The sequence below is a fragment of the Chlorella variabilis genome (genome assembly GCF_000147415.1).
Source record: "Chlorella variabilis unplaced genomic scaffold CHLNCscaffold_23, whole genome shotgun sequence".
Classification (NCBI taxonomy): Eukaryota; Viridiplantae; Chlorophyta; class Trebouxiophyceae; order Chlorellales; family Chlorellaceae; genus Chlorella; species Chlorella variabilis.
In genome coordinates, this window is record NW_005435065.1 from 432534 (window position 1) to 448002 (window position 15469).

General features: G+C 59.5%; 6 protein-coding genes across 6 annotated transcripts in view; 2 read left to right on the forward strand and 4 right to left on the reverse strand.

Annotated features, from left to right (window-relative positions):
* CHLNCDRAFT_36907 (hypothetical protein) overlaps positions 1-1912 on the reverse strand; it is a gene marked incomplete at its 3' end in the record, with an annotated part of 6810 nt that extends 4898 nt beyond the window's left edge. The window contains exons 1-7 of the mRNA XM_005844366.1: positions 1745-1912; positions 1489-1639; positions 1119-1255; positions 755-865; positions 534-602; positions 328-434; positions 81-230 (exon numbers count right to left, since the gene is read on the reverse strand). Of these exons, the coding sequence (XP_005844428.1) occupies positions 81-230; positions 328-434; positions 534-602; positions 755-865; positions 1119-1255; positions 1489-1639; positions 1745-1798 (779 nt within the window). The 5' untranslated portion in view covers positions 1799-1912. The remainder of the gene's footprint in view (positions 1-80; positions 231-327; positions 435-533; positions 603-754; positions 866-1118; positions 1256-1488; positions 1640-1744) is intronic.
* Positions 1913-2085: 173 nt separating this feature from the next.
* On the forward strand, positions 2086-4735 carry CHLNCDRAFT_139126 (hypothetical protein; the record flags this gene model as incomplete). Its single annotated transcript, XM_005844284.1, has 8 exons — positions 2086-2386; positions 2547-2665; positions 2790-2960; positions 3075-3212; positions 3385-3780; positions 3944-4129; positions 4317-4478; positions 4610-4735. 8 exons carry the CDS (start codon positions 2086-2088, stop codon positions 4733-4735), a joined length of 1599 nt encoding a protein of 532 aa, XP_005844346.1.
* Positions 4736-5199: 464 nt separating this feature from the next.
* CHLNCDRAFT_139127 (hypothetical protein) lies at positions 5200-7337 on the forward strand (the record flags this gene model as incomplete). Its single annotated transcript, XM_005844285.1, has 7 exons — positions 5200-5218; positions 5407-5858; positions 5984-6070; positions 6162-6217; positions 6373-6734; positions 6927-7050; positions 7307-7337. 7 exons carry the CDS (start codon positions 5200-5202, stop codon positions 7335-7337), a joined length of 1131 nt encoding a protein of 376 aa, XP_005844347.1.
* A 181-nt stretch (positions 7338-7518) lies between these two features.
* On the reverse strand, positions 7519-9004 carry CHLNCDRAFT_139128 (expressed protein; the record flags this gene model as incomplete). The annotated part of the gene is made up of 3 exons (XM_005844367.1): positions 7519-8598; positions 8723-8758; positions 8927-9004. 3 exons carry the CDS (start codon positions 9002-9004, stop codon positions 7519-7521), a joined length of 1194 nt encoding a protein of 397 aa, XP_005844429.1.
* Positions 9005-10047: 1043 nt separating this feature from the next.
* On the reverse strand, positions 10048-11418 carry CHLNCDRAFT_139129 (hypothetical protein; the record flags this gene model as incomplete). The annotated part of the gene is made up of 1 exon (XM_005844368.1): positions 10048-11418. The coding sequence occupies one exon, from the start codon at positions 11416-11418 to the stop codon at positions 10048-10050; it is 1371 nt and encodes a 456-aa protein (XP_005844430.1).
* A 1458-nt stretch (positions 11419-12876) lies between these two features.
* Positions 12877-14250, reverse strand: CHLNCDRAFT_139130 (expressed protein; the record flags this gene model as incomplete). The annotated part of the gene is made up of 1 exon (XM_005844369.1): positions 12877-14250. The coding sequence occupies one exon, from the start codon at positions 14248-14250 to the stop codon at positions 12877-12879; it is 1374 nt and encodes a 457-aa protein (XP_005844431.1).
* Positions 14251-15469: the final 1219 nt, after the last annotated feature.

A 15469-nucleotide genomic window follows, 5' to 3' on the forward strand; every position in this document is an offset into this window, starting at 1 on the left:
AGGGGGGGGGTGGGGGGAGGGGGGGGGCACTCCCAGACATCATGTTGTGTGAAGATGCGAAGAAGGCGAATCAGTTCCACGTATGCATGCAATCTGTTGCAGCTGACGCCTTGCCGCACCTGTAAATGTGCCCATTCAGCACCATCTGCCCAAACACTCGCAACTGCGCAGCCTCATATGCTGGTTCCAGTGTGACGTACGGCGCATCCCAGTCTGCCCACACGCCGTAGCTGCAAGGAGCAGGCACAGCAAAAATGCCAATCACACATCAGCATGGCACAGAGAGGCGCAGGTGAAAAGTGACGACTGCAGCGCCATGGGGCATACCGTTTAAACTGCTCCCTCTGTGCATCCACAGTCTTCAGCGCAAACTCCGCCGCTTTCTTGCGCAGCTGCAGCGGCGTGAGCGAGCGCCGCTCCGCGTCCTTCATCGACTGCGACGAAACAAACACCAAACATGGGTTGAAGACGTTTGGAGAGGAAAAGCCACAACAAAGCACTATGTCCTGCCCCTCTGGCTGTGCGTCACCTACCTGCAGCACTTTGAGCTCAATGGGCAGGCCGTGGCAGTCCCACCCCGGCACAAACTTGGCCTTGCGACCCTGCACCGCAGAGCATGAACATCGGTTGCTGACCGTGGATGAATGTGAGGGAGCTCATTTGGGTCATGGCGCGCAGATATGGCACAGCAGCATGAGGGTCACAGCAAACAGAGAGAAATGGGGTGAGGGGCCTGCATTGACCCGTGCCACACCTGCAGCAGCTGATATCTGTTGATGATGTCCTTCAGGATCTTGTTCAGCGCGTGGCCTATGTGCAGGTCGCCATTGGCGTATGGCGGCCCGTCGTGTAGCGTGAAGGTGGGCTGCAGGCCTTGCACCAAAAGGAAGGAACAAGGCGGCGGCACTCAGCGGTGGCAGCGGCAGCAGCAGCAGCAGTGGGGCGTTCCAGACGGGTAGGCAGGGCTTGCTGCAGCGTTGAGACACAGACAAGAGAGGCGAGCTGCTGCAGTGCGGCGCCTAGCAAGACGATACGATCAGGAAGGCAGCAGCGCAGGCCACGGCATGTGGGCGGGTGTGGGTATTCCCTGCCTGCCCAGGTCAGGGTTGGCTGCGCACCCCGGGGTTGGCCCTGCTGAGCTGCTCGTAGATCTTGCTTTCCTGCCAGAACTGCTGTAGCTGCGGCTCCCGAACCACGGAGTTGGCCCGCATATCAAACTTGGTTGCCGGCAGGTTGACCGTCTTGCTATACACGCCTGCAGTCAGGAAGGCATGAGCGGGCAGGATGGGGGTTGTTGCAGCGACCGGCCAAGGCAGTGCATGCCAGACGCATGGTTGCAGCGGCAGCCTGGGCGTGCCCCCCCCACTGCACATGACAGCTGCAGGCTGGGGTGGCCACTGCTGCCAGCATCCTTCTGCTTGGCCCACTGCAGGTTGCTGCTGCTGCCTATATTCAATGTCGCTGCCTGATTCTGGTATCGCTGCTCACTCTCTTCCGCATCCTTCTTGCGCCCCTTGGATGCCAGGCAACGTAGTGGAACGCGACTGATGCCGGCATAGCCGGGCCGCGCTGCGCGCAGGGCCGCAGGGGCCCTGCACAGGCTACTGAGCATGCCGCTCTGGCTGCTGCTTCTCAGGCACTGCATCAGGTAAGGGTAAAATGAGCAATGGAGCAGCCTACAAGGAATGCGTAGCAGGGGCTGAACAGACGGCGGCGGCGGCAGCGGAGCTGTGGACCACCTCACCTCTTGGCGACCGCCGCACCGTGCTGGCCGTAGATTGGCTGCAGCGAGCAACATGTAGCAGGTGCCCCGGGGCCTGGCTTCAAGCTTCACCCTGCACCTCACAGCGGGATGCCTGCACCACCACCTGAGTGCCAAGCTGTTGCAGCGCCCTTGTAGAGCAAATGCACCGGCAGGGAATACCTGCGCGTGGTGGAGGAGGTCGAGCCATGCTGCGTGGCGTGCACCTGCTGCGAATGCTGGCGCAGGGGGCGGTTGAAGGGGGCTTCACCACTCTCCGACGAAGTGTGCGATCAGCGTGGCACCACCAGCAGACTTCAGAGGTGGTGGCCCCCCCTGCTGCAATGGTGGTGGCGCGTGTGGGCGGCTCCCTGCGCCCCGTCTTCCTGTGCACGTCGGCTTTGGTGGCGACCGTGTGCCTGACGGTCTACATCATGCAGAACAGCGGTGTTTGCAGCCTCCACACTGCCGCCCTGTTCCGGGCTCAGCGGCCGCTGGGCGGGGTTGCCACGCCCGCAGGGCTGCTGGCAGATGGGGCAGCGCAGCAGCGCAGCTCCCCGCGCACCTGCCCTAGCACACAGGAGGTCCAGGCCTCGGCCTGGGCACAGAGCTGCTATCTGGTGACCAAAGTGTGCGTGGACCGAGGTAAGCAGCGGTGGCGACGGCAGCAATACACGTGGTTCAGCGTGCTTCAGCAGTGCCCTATCGTCTGCTGTGCCTGGGTGCACCTGATGCCAGGGTTGCGTGCATTCCTCTGGAGACCAGGAATGTGAGGAAGCCTTGCTCAATGTCCGGCATTATGCAGGCATGCTGGTGCTCTATGACGATCGCTACCAGCCTGGGGCGCGTGGCGGCGGCAAGGAGCCACCCACGTATTCTGCAGAGGAGAACTACGGCCAGTACATCTATGTGTACCGCAATGGGGTGAGGAATCGATTGTCCATCCTTTGTCATGCGCATGGCACCGGTCGTGCCACGGCGGGCCCTCCTGCCAGCCTTAGCTCTCATCTGCAAACTGTTGCTCTGATGCTCGCCTGCGCGTATGCAGGGCATCAAGTATGGCTACCCTCTGGACACCATTCGCAGCCGGGCAGCCAGCATCAATGAGGGCGCCGACTATCTGCAAAGCCCGGTTTTCTCCAACTGCACCGTCCCCATTGTATGGTACCCCTTTTGGATGACCAACTTTGGCCACTTCCTTAGAGGCAAGGCAGCGCTGGTGTTGAAAGCGATGCCTCATTCCTGCCGTCCGCACCTTTCATAAATTGCACTGGCCCCTTTGCTGTGGTGCCCATCTGCAGATAATGCTGCCAAGCTTTTCGGATTTATTGAGGACACGCCCTGGGCCGACAACATCAAGCTGGTGCCCATGACAGCAGAGGGGCTTGCGCTGCCAGGGTTCAACTACGACCTTCTGCAAACGATGTCGTCTTTCAGGGTGGAAACATGGGCAGACTTCACATCCCGACTGGTGAGGTGCCCAGGGTGCATGCAGGGGCTGGCTGGCGCTGCAGGGTGGTGTTGGTCATCGCCTGCTGTTGGTCATCGCATGCTGTTATTGCTGCTCCTTGCCAGTGCCTTTTTTCGCAAGCAGCTGCTTCCGTCCAGGTTCATGTGGTGCCTCCTTCCGCTGCTGCTCGCAGCCTCCTGGAAGTGCCTCCTTTGTCCAGCCGGGGACGCCCCCCAGCGCCGAGGGGGACCACCAGCGCTGCTTCCAAAACATGTTTGTGTGCACGCACGGCCTGACCATCACTCGCTGGCCGTTGCACGGCTTTGGGCGGCACGTGGTCCAGGCCTACCGTCACATGCTGCCGCCAGAGGTGCAAGCGCTTGGCGCCGTCAGCAGCATTGTGCCGCCGCAGGCGCGCCCTGGCAGCAGTAGCACAGATGGTGGTGTAGCCACCGTTTTGAACGTTGTGTTCCAGAAGCGGGCAGGAGACACACGCCAGCTGCTCAATTCGGGGGAGCTGCTGCAGCGGTGCAACCAGTGGCGGTATCGCACGGCGGCTGGCCGGCAGCTGGGCGCCAAGTGTTGGGAGGTGATTGGGCATAGCTGTGAAGCACCTGTCAGCCTTCCGCCGGCCATCCCTCGCTAATGCACATGCCTGTTGCTCCTCACCATGCGGACACACTGTGGCTTGGGGCAGGCTGAATGCTGCTACCAGCTGGGGTGTGAGGGTGGCTCCCTATTGCTGCAAACAGGTGGAGATCACCGACTTGGTGAGCGGCATGACGGCTGCGCAGCTGGCAGACGTGTTCGTGGGCGTACATGGCGCTAATTTGGCAAATGGCTGGCTGATGCGGCCTGGCAGCAGCATGCTGGAGGTGCAGCCATATGGCTTCGATGCCCACGTGCCTCACCTGCAGGACCCTCTGTTCAATGCCGAGGTGAGGTGGCGCAGCAGCAGCAGAACTTGCCAAGGTCACCGTATTCAGGAGGTGTGCCAATTTGCTGTCCTTCTGGCAGCCCGGCACCCTGCGTGGTGAATCACCAGCGGGCTGCAATTCAGCAGCAAGCCGACCACATCTGCGTGCTGGGGGCTGTCACCCCATTGACTTTCTTGTGTTTCCGCAGGACAAAGACTCCCAGGTGTTGTGGTGGGTGCTTATGGGCTGCGACCCCGCTGCCTGGCGGCCCTCGCCCATGGAGGCGGCGGCCAGGGGCGAGGAGTCAAATTGGGCAAAGAATCGCAACATGGTACTGCGGTGGGAGGCGCTAGAGATGGCATTGCAGCAGGTAGGGGGAGGTAGGGGGGATGTTTTCTGTAGTGCAGCATGAACCTAAGCAGCGTAATGCCACAGTAGCAGCAACGACGGTTGAACGCCACCACACTGAGCCCCGGTTGGTTGCTACCTCTGGTGCCGCAGGTGGCCGAGACAGGCGGCGACATGCAGCGGTACTGGCAGCTGTGGGACAAGGGCGAGTGGTGGTGGCATGTTGGCCCCAAGAATATCACGTTTGGCGGCCACTACAGATCCAAATGCTCGCAGTAGCGTAGCTTTGCCGCATGTAACTCTCTCTTGGGTATGCCACGGCTCATGGTTGTGATGATGCAACAGTGTTGGCCCAGCACGAGATGGAAGCATGTGGGCGGCGGAGACGAGTAGAGGGTGCGGTGGCTCATGGCTCCTCTATGCCTTCTGCTTTTTCACTCATTCTGGTTGCAAGTTCAAAATGCACATCACAACCTGATCCAACAACACAGTGATCACATTGCATGATGAGTTGTAGGGAGCAAACAGATCCAGCGGGGCGTCATGACACAGCCGCCAGGCTGTCTCGACAGATCCTGTTCAGATCCCTGTCCTCTGAGCCTTCCTGCCTTCTATCTTTTCTCCTCGGTGCACGCCACGAATCCTCCAGCGCTGGGCTGTCTGCCCGCCTGCTTTCATCGTTCAACCTCTGTGCTGGCTTGCAAAAGCATGGCCCGCTGCTGCCGCGGGCGGAACAGTTGTGCATGAAGCTGGAGGACAAGGGTAGGGGAAAGGCGAAGACCTCCCTTTGGAACATTGTCGCCGTAGCCCTCGATTTTTCAGGTTCGCGACAATGCTTGTGGGTGGGGCGAGTGAGAGTCTACGTGCACGGCTGAGCTTGCTGGCCCGCGCTGCTGCTTGGGACCTTCCGCCACCCAACCCCGCTCCAACCGACTGCGCGGCGTGTGCAGGCCCCCCGCGGATGTTCAAGGCAGGGTCGCCGGCAGCGATGAGCACCGTGTTGCACCCCAAGGCCTGTAGCTCTCTGCTGGACCTCTCTTGGACCGCCGTCCTGGTGGGCGTATGGTACTTTAGCAACTTCCAGTTTGGCTTTGGACTGAAGCGCACCAGCAAGCGGTTTCAAAACCCGGAGCTGTGCGTGTTCCTGCTCTGGGTGCTGTTCACTGTGGGGTGGGCGGTGGCGGCAGCCGTCAGGCTCGTCTATAAGCAGCTGGTCACCAGGCGGGCCGACGGTGCAGCGAGCCCTAGAAAGGCCGCGGATGATTTGGCTGACAGCCAGCGCCAGGCATGCGACGACGAGGCTGCAGTGGCAGGCAACCATCTGATGACGGTAGTGGCGCATACTCTGGGCATGAGCTTCACCTGCTTGGCATTCATTGCCGGCAGCGTGCCGGTCGTCCAGGTGATCAAGGCGTTCTGCCTCAGCCTGGCTGGATGCCATGATGGCCTCAATTTGATGTGAAAGTGTGTGGAAGTGCAGCGCTGGTGGCCACATGCCCAATTGTTGCATCATGTTGCTGGCTCCAGGTGTTCAAGAGCCTGGCACCCATTTTCACAACTGTCCTGTCCATGTGCTACCTGAACGCCGTGTTCCCCTACTCGGCGGTGGCTGCGGTGCGAGGGGCGGGGGCGCCGCTCATTTTGCGGGCCTGTCCAGGGGACGCGAAGTTGGTGGGCTCACACCTTGACCCTGTACTGCATGCAGGTGATGCTGCTTGTCGGCGGCGCCACTCTGTCCAGCTGGAACACGCCTGGGTTCAAGTGAGGGCAAGGCAGCTGTTCCCTGTATGCTGGGTATGTGTGTCTCTGTCCACTTCCTGCGCCCACCACCTGTTTGCACATGCAACTGGATAGCACACATGCTGTTCTGCGGCCCCCAACACATGCACAACGTTGGCGCCCGCCGCCCTTTGCAGCCTAATGGCCGTGCTGATGTGCATGGTGACCAACCTGTCGCTGCCGCTGCGCAATGTGATGGTCAAGCAGCGCACCGTGCTGCGGCAGAGCCAGCTGGCGGTGCTGGGCAAGGCGGGGCCCAACTCGGTGCGCCTGGCGCTGGACACAGCGGTGGACCTCAACTTTGGGGGCATGCTCATCCTGACCCCGCTCTGCCTCGTCTTCATGAGCTCGCTGGAGGTGCCGGCCGAGGATGCCAGCATTGCGCTGCGGTTGGGCATGCACCGCATCGTGTATGAGATCGCCTCGCTCATGGTGCTGACTCGCATAGACGCCGTCATGCACGGCTCGCTGGACGTTCTCAAACGCGCGGCAATGACGCGTGAGTGCTCATGGGTGTGGGTGCGATGCGCTGGGCACATGTGCAGGGCGTGTGCACGGATGGCGGCTTGGCGCCAATCTTGCTTCTGCCGCCAACTTCCCGCCCTGAGTGCCCCTGTCAGCCACCCTGTCCCTGCTGATCTTGAGCGAGCCCGTGCCTACAACACAAGCCACGTGTGCCTTGCTTCTGCAGTCATCGCCCTCGCAAGCTTCGAGTCTGTGCGCCCGTTCAACCTGGCTGGCTCGCTGCTTGCCTTTGGCACCCTGCTCTGGTACAAGCTGTCGCTGTCCAGGCAGGCATCAGCCAGCGCCTCAGGGTTGGCATTTTACCTTCCAGAAAGGTGGCGAGGAAGAGTGGCGAGGCTGCTGAAGCTTGCGCTGTGCTGTGTCACCACCTTTGCCTTGAGGTTATTTATCCAGGCACACATGCAACGGCCATCGCCGATAGCGTGAAGCTGCCTTGCCTGCGACGCCTGCTTCTCTATCATGTCAAGGATGCCGCACACATGGCTTGTTTTGTAGGCTGATTGATAGCAGCCCCAATCGCCTGTGCTTGCATCCCCTTGGTTTCAGCACTGCCTCAGCACTACCTGCCATTTGTTAACTCAGAATTGTGAGACGCTGCATACGTTGGCAGCCTGCCAAGCAGCAAAGTTGCCATGGCGTACACTTGAGCCAATAAATGAGCAGACCCAAAACACATTTGCACTGTGTGGGTGGCTGTCTGAAGTAAGTCTTGCAACGCTTAACTGTTACCCGGCTGGTAAACAAACATTTTTGGTGGGTCATGCATCTGCTAGGCGCGCTATGCCCGGGTTCAGCGGGATGCCCAGCCGCTCAAACTCGCGTGCATACTCTCGCGCCACCTCCCGCCGCCGCACATCAAACTTGTCGCCGAAGCTGGGCACCGACTCAATAAATTCAAATAGGTCAAAGGTGTCTGGGTTGAGCTTGGCCTTATCCAAGATAACGGAAGGTATTGCCATGGCATCCGCCAGCTCGTTGATCCGCAGGTCGGTGGCAACCACGATGCCGGGCACCTCGGCCGCCACGCCCGCCATGGTGCCATGGATGCGGAAACTGAACACAAAGTCGCAGCAGGACTCAAGGCCGTCAAACCAGGACTGGGGGTCATAATAGTAGCGCACCCGACCCTCCTTCAAACACACGCCATGGTCGATTCGGAGGGCGTCCAGAATGCTCAAATCACGCTTGGTCTGAAGCACGACCACGCTGTTGGGGAACACCTTGAAGATGCGCTCAGCCAGCAGCTTGATCACTGGCTGCATGATGGCTTTCCGCTCAGCAGGGACAGCCGGCAGCGTGACCGCCAGGCGCAGCTTAGAGGTCCGCTGCCCCAGCACCGCGTCCCACTTCTGCTGGAGTGTTGCCCCCAGTCGCGGGTTGTGGTTGATGAGGAGGCTGGGGCAGCCCAGGACTAGTGGGGGAGGCAGCCCATTGGCCGTCATAATTGCCGCGGTGAACCTGCCGCGCGCGCTGACGAACCCGCCGGATAGCTGCACCCTTTTAAGGAAGTTGATCTGCTCGTGGAACAGCTTGATCTGGCTGGCGCCTGCCACGTCCAGCCCTGCCTCCGAGTCCTCGCCGTCGCCGCTGTCAGAGGGGCGCAGCTCGGTGTACTGCACTTGGCTGCCAAGGCCGACCAGCATGATGGGTGTGTTCTGCTGTTTCGCAACTTTCGTCATGAAAGTGGTGTAGCCCTTGAAGATCTTGTACCGGCTGAGGTTGGTCAGTATGTTGGCAGTGGGCATGAGGACGGCATGCACGGCTGCCGTATGCGGCGGTTCCGCAAGCGAGACCAGCTCTGTGGCGTTGGGGTCCAGCAGCATTCGTGCCCCAAGATCCTGCAAGGCCAAGAGCATGGCACATGGGCATCGGCACGCTGCGTCCCCATCTGCCCGCCTGCACTCACTCGCATGGACAGGCGTGCCGCATACCGCAGCCACATGCCTGGCCCCACCAACTCACCCAGATCATGTTGCCCGAGTTGTCTGTGGCAATCTCCTGCGCTTCCGCGATGAGCAACCCGGATGGCGGGCGCTCACGTCGCAATGCATGGCCAGCCCAGCCAATCGGCAGCTTGGTGCCGCCGCTGTCAGACACACGTTTATGTTGGGAGGTGGTTTGCTGCTGCTTGCCCATCAGCGTGCTAGCCAGCACCACACTGCCTACGGCCAGCGCAAGGGCAGCCAGCCGCAGCTGGCGCACAAAGCCGCGAGGCGCACGGCTGCCGGGAGCGGCTGCGACCATTGATGCATGTGTGGCCCGCGGCGCAAGCAGACCTGCAGGGGCATAGGGCAGCACATGCAGCAGGGGTGGCAGAGTCTGAAAGAGCACGACCGTGCAACCTGCACAAGGCCATACCTGGCTTCAATTAGACATGCAACCGAAGACCGGCGGTCAGGGCACGTGGTGCAGCAAAAAGTACTGCAATAAATGAAACGACGATCCAATGTGACGACAGCTACATCAATGAGGAATGCTACATCAATGAGGAATGCGTGGGGCGGGGTGGAAGGCGGCGGCAGTGGCGGCGGCAGCAAGGCAGATTGGGCGACAGTTGTGTCCAGCGGTCGGTTAGGTATCTCGAAGCAGTGGGACGCACCTTTTATTCAAAGCGCGCGTCCGTGGGGAGGTTTGAGTGCGGTTGTCAGGCGCAAAGACCAGGTCAGGCGTTTGAGCGAGGTTTACGGAAGCACACTATTTGCGTGGACGATTAATAGATTGAGTGCAGAGCCCGGCAGCGCGGCAGCAACTGTACCGCCTGGCGGCTCTCCCCGGTCTCCCTGGCGAGATCGATGGAAATAATGAACTGGGGAATTAATGGCCATTGCTGAGAAATGCCCTGCCTGGCTGCTGCAACGGAGACTTGACAGGACGTGCCCATTTCCTGGGGCTTGCATGCTCATTTCCTGTGTGTGAATGTGAAAAAGTGCAGCAATGACAGAAACAGTTGTTTTTCTGCAAGTCCCTCTAAGACAGCCGGGAGCAGCCAATGGCAGGTGGGCATGCCCACGATAACTTGAAAGCCCATTGCTTGGCTCCATCATGCTCGAGCATGCTTGGAATTACATCGCACTGGCAGATGACCCCACTGACCTGATACTCCTGCCAATCTGGTGCAAGAGAGTCGAACAGGCCAGGGAGCGGCAACCATGATATGCCACTGCCGCCTCCTGACTGGAAGCGATGTGGACCCAGCCCATTTTCCGGAGTCAAATGGTTACATGCTGTGACAGGAATGTCAAACAGTGAGATCCTCACATTACAATGAACCTTCTATCAGGCCAAGCTCATTCCTCCTCGGCTGCCAATTCTGAATCTTCAAGGCGCGCTATGCTAGCAATGCCCGGGTTCAGCGGGACGCCCAGCCGCTTGAACTCGCGTGCATACACCTTGGCCACCTCCCGCCGCCGCGCATCAAACTTGTTGCCATAGCTGGGCACCGACTCAATGAAATCAAACAGGTCAAAGGACTCAGGCTTGAGGTTGGCTTTGTCCATGTCAATGGTCGGTATGATCATCGAATCGGCGAGCTCCCTGATCCGCAGGTCGGTGGCAATGACGAGGCCAGGCACCTCGGACGCCACGCCCGCCATGGTGCCGTGGATGCGGAAGCCAAACACAAAGTCAAAGGACGACTTGAGGCTGTCAAACCAGGACTGGGGGTCGTAGTAGTAGCGCACCCGACCCTCCCGCAAATACAAATCGTGCCGCTCATGGAACCAATCCAGCGTGTCAATATCGCGCTTGGTCTGCAGGATGGCCACGCTGTTGGGGAACACCTTGAAGATTCGATCCGAGAGCATCTGGACTATCGGTCTGAAAAAGTCTTCCAACTCGCCAGGAACTGCCGGCATCGTGATGGCAAGCCGCAAGTTGGGGTCACGCTGCCGAAGAACCGCGTCCCACTTCTGCTGAAGTGTTGCTCCCAGCCGCGGGTTGTGATTAAGGAACAGGCTGGGGCAGCCCAGGGGCAGCGGTGGGGGCAGGCCATTGGCTGTTATAACCGCGGCAGTGAGCCTGCCGCGCGCTGTCATGATGCCGCCAGATGCCAGCACCCGTTTAAGGAAGCTGACTTGCTCCGGGGGAAGCTGCACCTCGCTGGCGCGTGAGACATCCAACCCTGCTGCCTCAGTGCCGGTGCTGGAAGGGCGCAGGTCATCAAACTGCACCTGGGTGCCAATGCCGATCACCAGAATAGGGGTATCCGGGGGCTGGGCCCGTGCGATGGTGGCAATGACCTTGGTGTAGTCCTGGAAATACTTGTACATGCTCAGGTTGGTCAGCAGGTTGGCGGTGGGCATGAGGACGGCGTGCACGGCTGCCCTGTGTGGCGGTGCTGAAAGCGAGACCAGCTCGGTGGCATTGTGGTCCACCAAATTGCGAGCGCCCAGGGACCACATCATGTTGCCAAAGTTGTCGGAGACCACCTTGCTTGCTTCCTGAAGGGAGAGCCCCGAGGGCAGGCGTCCCTCGTTGAACTTTCGGCCAACCCAGCCAACACGAACCTTGCCGCCGCTGCGGGACAAAAGAGTATCGGCGGAGGCGCGCCCCTTGACCATCAGCGTCCACAGCAGCACGATGCTTAACACCGAAGCCACAGCCAACTGCAGGTGGCGGCTGCTCTTGGTGTTGCCGCCGTGCGGGCGGCTGGCTACCATAATCGCTGCGTGCCGCCAACCACGAGTGCCAACCTGCAGAACAAGTGCAGGGTGTGGTCGGGGGCCTGCTGGCGCAAGGCAGCCATTGGCCATCAGCAGTGTGCATCAGCTTGCACCAGCAGTTGATGGCAAACGGTGTGCAATGCTGATGGTCAGGAACATGCTGATGCGCTGCACGGACTACTGGAGCAGCAGGCAGCCTCACCGAGCGCCTGAACCGCTCCAACTGAAACGAGCAGTGAAGCGCCGCGGTCCCCACCAGTGTGCTCAGGTGGCTGCTGCAACAACAACAGTTGCACTGGATAAGTCCGAACTTGTAGACTGAGCTTAGGAGCAGAAGGTTCCCAAAGACTTGAAGGATCAGGGTGCAGTCGCGCCACAGACTGGGCAGGCCACCTCTGCTCTCTCTGGCAACCCGTCAACACATTCGTGCCGCTGTGAGTTGGCGCCGCGCGACCGTACTGCAACCAACTGCAGCACGCCAGGCGCGGCTGGTTCAATCTCATTGAGGCCTCCAATCGCATACATGCTTCAATCTCACGACCTGCAGAACGATGTCGGCCGTGCACGTCGAGCCCATAACTCAACTTCCTGATTTCAGCTGAAAAAACACATAGCATCTTCGCTCAGCTTCTGACCGGCGCCTCTCAGTGGAGGGAATGTGCAAACCAGCGAACGCACCGCTCACTGTACAGCCACTGCATGTTTGACCGCTGCAGCGGAATGACTGCCCCCTGATTGCTATGGTTCGACTGTGCTCATGCAAGCAATGTATTACACGCAGCAGCTGGCCTAGCAGGTTTACTAATGCCGGGTGCGATACGCTAACCGCCGCCAGCATGACCTGCAAGGACTGGCAGGGGGTGCGCTGGTGGTGATGAATCACGCTGGAAACTAGCGAAACACACATGGAAGCACAGTGGGCAGCCCACCTTCTGCGGTTCCTTTGCCTCTTTGCCTTCCTGCTGAATGATTTGCACGCCATACGTGACACCGCATATGCTGTGTCGCCCGCCACTGGTACCTGAAAGAAGCGTGGCAGAACGCAGTTGTTGGTTGTAGCATGGCCGCCACAGCCTCTGCGTGCTCATGATCGCGGGGCTGTTGCTGACAATACCAATGGTGCTAAAAGCACTACAAGCGGAGTCATCTGGCTTACGCGACCTTGGTGCTAATGCCGTCGGCAGTAGCGTTGGTGACATTCAGTAGCGCAGTGAAGCCACTCTGGCCAGACATCACACTGGCCAGATGACCCCACTGACCTGATACTCGTGCCAATCTGGTGCAAGAGAGTCGAGCAGGCCAGGAAGTGGAAATCGCGATATGCCTGCTGACTGGCAGAAATGTGATGTCTGTCAAATCCCAGTCCATTCTGCGAATAAAATGGTTACATGCTGCGACAGGAATGTCAAACAGTGACATTGTTACATCACAATGACACCTTCTATCAGGCCAAGCTCATTCCTCCTCGGCTGCCAATTCTGAATCTTTAAGGCGTGCTATGCTAGCAATGCCCGGGTTCAGCGGGACGCCCAGCCGCTTGAACTCGCGTGCATACACCTTGGCCACCTCCCGCCGCCGCGCATCAAACTTGTTGCCATAGCTGGGCACCGACTCAATGAAATCAAACAGGTCAAAGGACTCAGGCTTGAGGTTGGCTTTGTCCATGTCAATGGTCGGTATGATCATCGAATCGGCGAGCTCCCTGATCCGCAGGTCGGTGGCAATGACGAGGCCAGGCACCTCGGACGCCACGCCCGCCATGGTGCCGTGGATGCGGAAGCCAAACACAAAGTCAAAGGACGACTTGAGGCTGTCAAACCAGGACTGGGGGTCGTAGTAGTAACGCACCCGACCCTCCCGCAAATACAAATCGTGCCGCTCATGGAACCAATCCAGCGTGTCAATATCGCGCTTGGTCTGCAGGATGGCCACGCTGTTGGGGAACACCTTGAAGATTCGATCCGAGAGCATCTGGACTATCGGTCTGAAAAAGTCTTCCAACTCGCCAGGAACTGCCGGCATCGTGATGGCAAGCCGCAAGTTGGGGTCACGCTGCCGAAGAACCGCGTCCCACTTCTGCTGAAGTCTTGCTCCCAGCCGCGGGTTGTGATTAAGGAACAGGCTGGGGCAGCCCAGGGGCAGCGGTGGGGGCAGGCCACTGGCTGTTATAACAGCGGCAGTGAGCCTGCCCCGCGTCGTGATGATGCCGCCAGATGCCAGCACCCGTTTAAGGAAGCTGACTTGCTCCGGGGGAAGCTGCACCTCGCTGGCGCGTGAGACATCCAACCTTGCTGCCTCAGTGCCGGTGCTGGAAGGGCGCAGGTCATCAAACTGCACCTGGGTGCCAATGCCGATCACCAGAATAGGGGTATCCGGGGGCTGGGCCCGGGCGATGGTGGCAATGACCTTGGTGTAGCCCTGGAAATACTTGTACATGCTCAGGTTGGTCAGCAGGTTGGCGGTGGGCATGAGGACGGCGTGCACGCCAGGCAGAGTGAATGGCGGCCGAAGCAGGTTGACCAGCTCGGTGGCATTGTGGTCCACCAGATGGCGAGCGCCCAGGGCCCACATCAGGTTGCCAAAGTTGTCGGATGCCACCTTGGTCGCCTCCTCAAGGGAGAGCCCCGAGGGCGGGCGTCCCTCATTGAAGTCGTGGCCAACCCAGCCAACCAAAACTTTGACGTTGCCGCGGAAGGAAAGAGTGTCTGCCGGGATGGCACCCTTGCTCATCACCGTACACAGCAGCACGGTGCCCAACATCGCAGCCAAAGCCATCTGCAGGCGGCAGCTGCTCCCGGTATTGCCGCCGTGCAGGCGGCTGACTACCATAATCGCTGCGTGCCACCAACCACGATTGCCAACCTGCAGAACAATTGCAGGGTGTGGTTGGGGGCCGGTGGCGAACGTCACGTGCAGCCATGGCCATCAGGTGCACATCAGCTTGCACATCATTTATGTTCATGGTCAGAAGTACGCTGATGCGCTGAACGGACTACTGGAGCAGCAGGCAGCCTCACCTAGCGCCTGAACCGCTCCAACTGAAACGAGCAGTGAAGCGCCGCGGTCCCCATCAGTGCTCTCAGGTGGCTGCTGCAACAATAACAGGCGCACAGGACTTAGCCCCAACTTGAAGAGCGAGCTGCCTGAGGAAGTGGTGGGTGGTCAAGCCTCCCGTTCGACCACCTCCCTCCCTATTCCAAACAGGTGAGTACACCGGTGTGAAGTTGAGTGTGTCGGCGACAGCGACCGAACCCGGTCCAGAGTGTACTGCAACAACTGCCAGTACACCTGCTTGCACACAACCAGAAGAACTGAACACCGCCCAATCATCTGGCGCCTCGCCCAATCGCCCCCCCTGGGGATTCATAGTTCAAGTTTGTTTACAGCATCTGCACTCTTTCTGACCAGCGCGTCTCAGTAGAGGGGATATGCAAACCAGCAATGCACCGCTCATACGAACAGCTGTGAGCAGCTCAATATTACAGTGCAAATGCTTGACCGCCAGCGCTGTGTTCGACATCTTGATTGATGATGCTGTGATGCAACTGTGCTAATGTATTACAAGCAACAACTGGTCTCGCAATGTAGTCATGCCATGGGATAGTAGAAGTAGCATGAAATTCATTCTGGGCTGCCAAGCTCGGTGCTGTTGGACCCCACCAGCCAGGCAAGGCTGATGACAAGCCGATCGATCAGCGCATGAGAAGTAGAAACATTCATGCTGTTCTGAATGGAATGAAGTAGTGAAAGTGCAAGATTCAGTTGCTGCCCCGCAGCGGGCACAGCATAGTGCTCTGCCGCTGCAGTTCTGTTCTTGGTCTTGTCAGGCAAGGTGGTGGACAGCTGGGATGGGGTGGCGGCGGCAGATCGGAAAGGTTAGACAGTGGTTGCACAGCTATTGAGCTCGGTGAGAGACATCAACCCCGCCATCATGACCTGCAAAGATTGACAGGGGGTGGGCTGGTTCACCATGCCGGAAGTTAGCGAAACGCACATACAGGCACAGTGGGCAGCCCCTTCTGAGTTTCGTCTGCCGCTTTGCCTTCCT